Below are 4421 nucleotides of genomic sequence, written 5' to 3' on the forward strand. Positions count from 1 at the left end.
GATGGATGGATGGATGATGGATGGATGGATGGATGATGGATGGATGGATGATGGATGGATGGATGGATGATGGATGGATGGATGATGGATGGATGGATGATGGATGGATGGATGGATGGATGATGGATGGATGGATGATGGATGGATGGATGATGGATGGATGGATGGATGGATGGATGGATGGATGGATGATAAAGGACTGATCTTCAGATTTTGCTGGGAGGTACAATTATCTTAAAACTTATTACAAGTTGCAGTGTCAAACTTAAGGCCCACAGGCCAAACCTGGCCCTCGTTAACAGTTTTTATGGCCCCAAAAGTAATATTTTTAATACAAAATAGTTTTATTGTATCTTTTTTTGTTACTGCATTTGTGACCCATCACATCGAAAGATTAAGTCTAAAAGTTGTATATGGAGAAATAGGCAAATATACTGTAGTGTTTTGATTAAAACATTTGCAAAAATAGCATTTTGTCAAAACATAATGAATAAAAGCCTTATCAATGTATCCTTTGAATTAACTGTCTGAAATATAATAACAAAACAAAATTTTGAAGCACTTTTTTGAGCAGTAGCAACAAAAAAACTGATTTTGAGAAAAAATGCCTTAAAAATTTTCAGATTTTCCCTGTGAGTTAGCAAAGTTTTTTTCTTATCAGCTAGGAAATCTCAATAATCAAATATAACTTAAGGTTTCCTCTTTATAAGGACATCAAAAATTCCTCATTAAAATGACATAAAATTAGGATTCAGACCAAATATTTATGTATTATTGTAGCCAACAAGACAAATTAAGTGGTCGGTTGGTCGGTCGGTAGGTAGGGTTTTATTTATATAGCACCTTTCACAGAAATACATTCACAAGGTGCTGTACATTCAGGGAAGGGGGGAGGGGGCAGTTAAGACCAGTCATGCAGCAAAACACAGTCGTGCTACCTTAACAAGAAAACAACAGAAAAACTAAATACCACACAATGGAAGATGAGGAAAAAAAGCAAAAACATCATATTTTATCAACACTGTGACACACTATGGTGTTTATGAAAAAACCTCTGCATAGGGCAGATTTATTAGTCATATATATGGATTTACATATGATATCAGAATGAAGCAGGTATCAAAATATAATGTTTAAAGCCAGGAATCTGAAAATGTAATGAGGTCATTTTGACCAAATTTGACTTAATCCTCATTTCGATATGATGGGTCACATTTAGTGCAGTCATCTCATGACAGTAGTAAACTAAATTAATTGATTTTTAGTGAGGGTGTTCTTTTTTTAAGTGATTTGTAATAAAAAAATGTATCTCTCAGAAATGATAAATTACTGTATTTATTCATGTATAATACTAGAAATTTAACCCTAAAAACCAGCCATAAAATGGGGGGATAGTATTATACACAGGTTATTGATAATTAGATTATTATGCTTTGTAAGCTCAAGAAATGATGATCGTATTATACATGAATAAATACATAAAAGTTTTAAACACTGTATGAGGCATAAACCAATGAATGTTAGTGTTGTGGCTTTATAAATGTAATCCTTTTTTTGTCTAATCCTTTTCATATGTTCTAAATGCTACATAAAATATAATTTGAAAAAAAAAGACTTTTTATTTTTATAAGAATAATTGTTTATATAAAATTTAAAATTTTTATCAGTACATGTTGACAGAGATTAGCTGAAGTTTTGAATTTTGGTTCTCTCGTGAAAATGAGTTTGACACCTCGGGTTTAATGGATCAAATCTAAGTCTTCAAGGTAAAACATATACATTGTCAAACCTATTATTTAATTGAAAAAATAACATAAAATCCACACTAGAAGGAATGAAAAACAATGGGTGATAAGCATTACTTCTAAGCGGCCTTAAATTGATTATTTGAATTTAATTTCAGAGACAACCTATGAAAATGCTACTGTTGTTCAACACAAATGTCTTAAAGCAAACTGTCCTTTTTTAAACCCAGTTCCTGGGAATCTCTGACTCGTCAAACTAGACTAACAATAATCTTCAGATATTTCTTCCTTGCAGTGAGGTAATCAGTCCTACTTGCAGGTGAACTGGATAGTTCAGTTTTATACATTACTGCTGTAACTTTCCTCCCTCTGGATTGCTGCTGCACTAATCTTTGCAGCAGTTGCTCACCAGCTTTTGACTTACAGCACTTTTGTAGTTTGCAAAATAAACTAACCTAAACATTTGCATTTCAATTCAAATAAACTGATAACTATTATTTATCTGCAGTGGTGGGCAGCGCTAATCCAAATATTAGCTCCGCAATTTCTAAAGCGCTTATGAAAATATTTAGGTCCACAGCTTCAAAAAGCTCTTATCCCATAGAAAAACTAGTAGAAGCTAATTTTAAAACACAACTTCAATTTGACACTTACTAGCTGACAATAATTCATGTACAATATTTGTACAACACTGCCAACTAGCAGTGTATGAACCCTTGTGCAGCTAAATCCTACAAGTACCGATTGCTGGGGAAGTGATTTCCTGAAACAGACCTTTGGCTCCTGGTGTAAAAATTAAAAAGTTGTTGAGGATTGCTAGTTCGGCTGCTTCTTTGTCTTTTTCTTTTGTTGTAGATTTTTCATTAAAGAAGCATCAATAAAGTAATTTCAAAACTGTTTATTGGAAACTGAAGCGATGCATTCTGGGTACATGACGGATTTGATTTGTGACGGGAAACGAACGTTTTCCATGTAGTTGCTCCAGTTGACCACTAGATGTCAGTCTTCATCAGCATAACATCTTTAAACCATTTCTGCGTCTCCAATCCCGTTGGCGGATTAATTCGACCAATTACGTCAAGTATTGAGCGTTTAAACTTTTATTTTTTTAAAAAGGAGCTCCGATTGTAAAGTAAAATAAATCAATACATACAAAATTTTAGTATGGATTACAAACGTTTACTGTTTTAGCTGGGACAGGGGGTACTAAACACTGCTTTCCTGCTACGTAAACAGACACAAAGCATTGTGGGAAATCAGAACCATGACCGAAAGCAACAGTCAGCAGGATGTATACCTTCACAATAAGTGTGTTTATCAGAGGTTACTATTAAAGTCAGGGATGTTTTGCACACTTTTAGTGTTTTTTATATAATTCTGGATTAAAAACATGCCGTGTTGCATCATTAATGGTTTTACTTCATGTTTAATTTCTGTCTTCCTGAAGGTCTTCCATGATATTGCATACAAAGCAAAGGACAGGAAGGACCTGCTGGCTGGAATCGAGGAGTTTCTGGATGAAGTGATCGTCCTGCCTCCTGGGGAGTGGGACCCTGACATCAGGATAGAACCGCCCAAATCTTTGCCCTCCTCGGACAAAAGGTTCGCTCAGAGCTGCGCCGTCGTCCGACTGAAACGAGTTGTTTTGAGGAGGCAAATCTTGTTTTCGAAGTTCGTCCTGTTGGACCTCACTGACAAATGGAGAATACTTTCAGAGCAGATTTTGTTATCACATAAATTTTGACATTAAATAATGGAAAAACTAATATTCGAACCTTTGTCATGGGATTCGTTTCACACTATATTTCTGCAGAGATATTAAAATTCTGACTGCTGCTGCTTACTTCTGTGCCAGTCAATAACCACAGCATTTTATGTAAATACCTGGAATTTAAAACTGAAATTTATTTTAAAAAACTGATTTTACAGTTTTAAACTAGACAAATTGTGTCAGAAATTTACCGAGAGGGTGTGTTTGTTTTATTTCCAAAGGAAGAACATGTATTCCGGACAGGAGGCCCCTCAGATGAACGGAGACACCCCTCACGAAGCGGGACATGGTGGAGGAGGTGGAGGAGGAGGAGGAGGAGGAGGAGGGGGGCACCATGTTGGAGAGGAGCTTCAGCGAACAAGAAAGTAATTCTTACTAAGAAACGACTCAGTGTGTGATAGAATCAGGAAAAAACCCTAAAACCTCTGAGACATCAGCTGATTTTAGTTTAAAACATTCAAATGAAACAATGGGATTTTAAGCCCAGATGAAGGTCTAATCCTCATGCTTATAATCCTCATCGTACCTGAGAGCTGTCAGGGAAGATCTGCAGACTTCCTCAAATATCTGCCGAACAACAGAAACGCTTCACGCTTCATTAACGTCCCGATTTTCTTTTTAATGAGTTTTCGTCACACCTCGTGCGCATCAGGTGTCCCTGTTGTGCTTGAATGAGAGAAAAAACACAAACTCGCTCACATGAATGAATCTGTTCTATAAGGTTCTGTGGGGGTCTCGTCCTGGACGTGAAGAGGAAACTCCCATTTTTCGCCAGCGACTTCTACGACGCTCTGAACATCCAGTCCCTGTCCGCCATCTTGTTCATCTATCTGGGCACCGTCACCAACGCCATCACATTTGGAGGCCTGCTCGGAGATGCTACTGAAAACATGCAGGTAACCCCC

At 36.6% G+C, this 4421-nt stretch overlaps 1 protein-coding gene across 1 annotated transcript in view; it reads left to right on the forward strand.

Annotated features, from left to right (window-relative positions):
* LOC106531497 (electrogenic sodium bicarbonate cotransporter 1) overlaps positions 1-4421 on the forward strand; it is a gene marked incomplete in the record, with an annotated part of 80724 nt that overhangs the window by 46832 nt on the left and 29471 nt on the right. The window contains 3 exon segments of the mRNA XM_014027375.1: positions 3193-3347; positions 3738-3881; positions 4238-4412. Of these exon segments, the coding sequence (XP_013882829.1) occupies positions 3193-3347; positions 3738-3881; positions 4238-4412 (474 nt within the window).

This window comes from Austrofundulus limnaeus, unplaced genomic scaffold, assembly GCF_001266775.1.
Source record: "Austrofundulus limnaeus strain Quisiro unplaced genomic scaffold, Austrofundulus_limnaeus-1.0 Scaffold643, whole genome shotgun sequence".
NCBI lineage: Eukaryota > Metazoa > Chordata > Actinopteri > Cyprinodontiformes > Rivulidae > Austrofundulus > Austrofundulus limnaeus.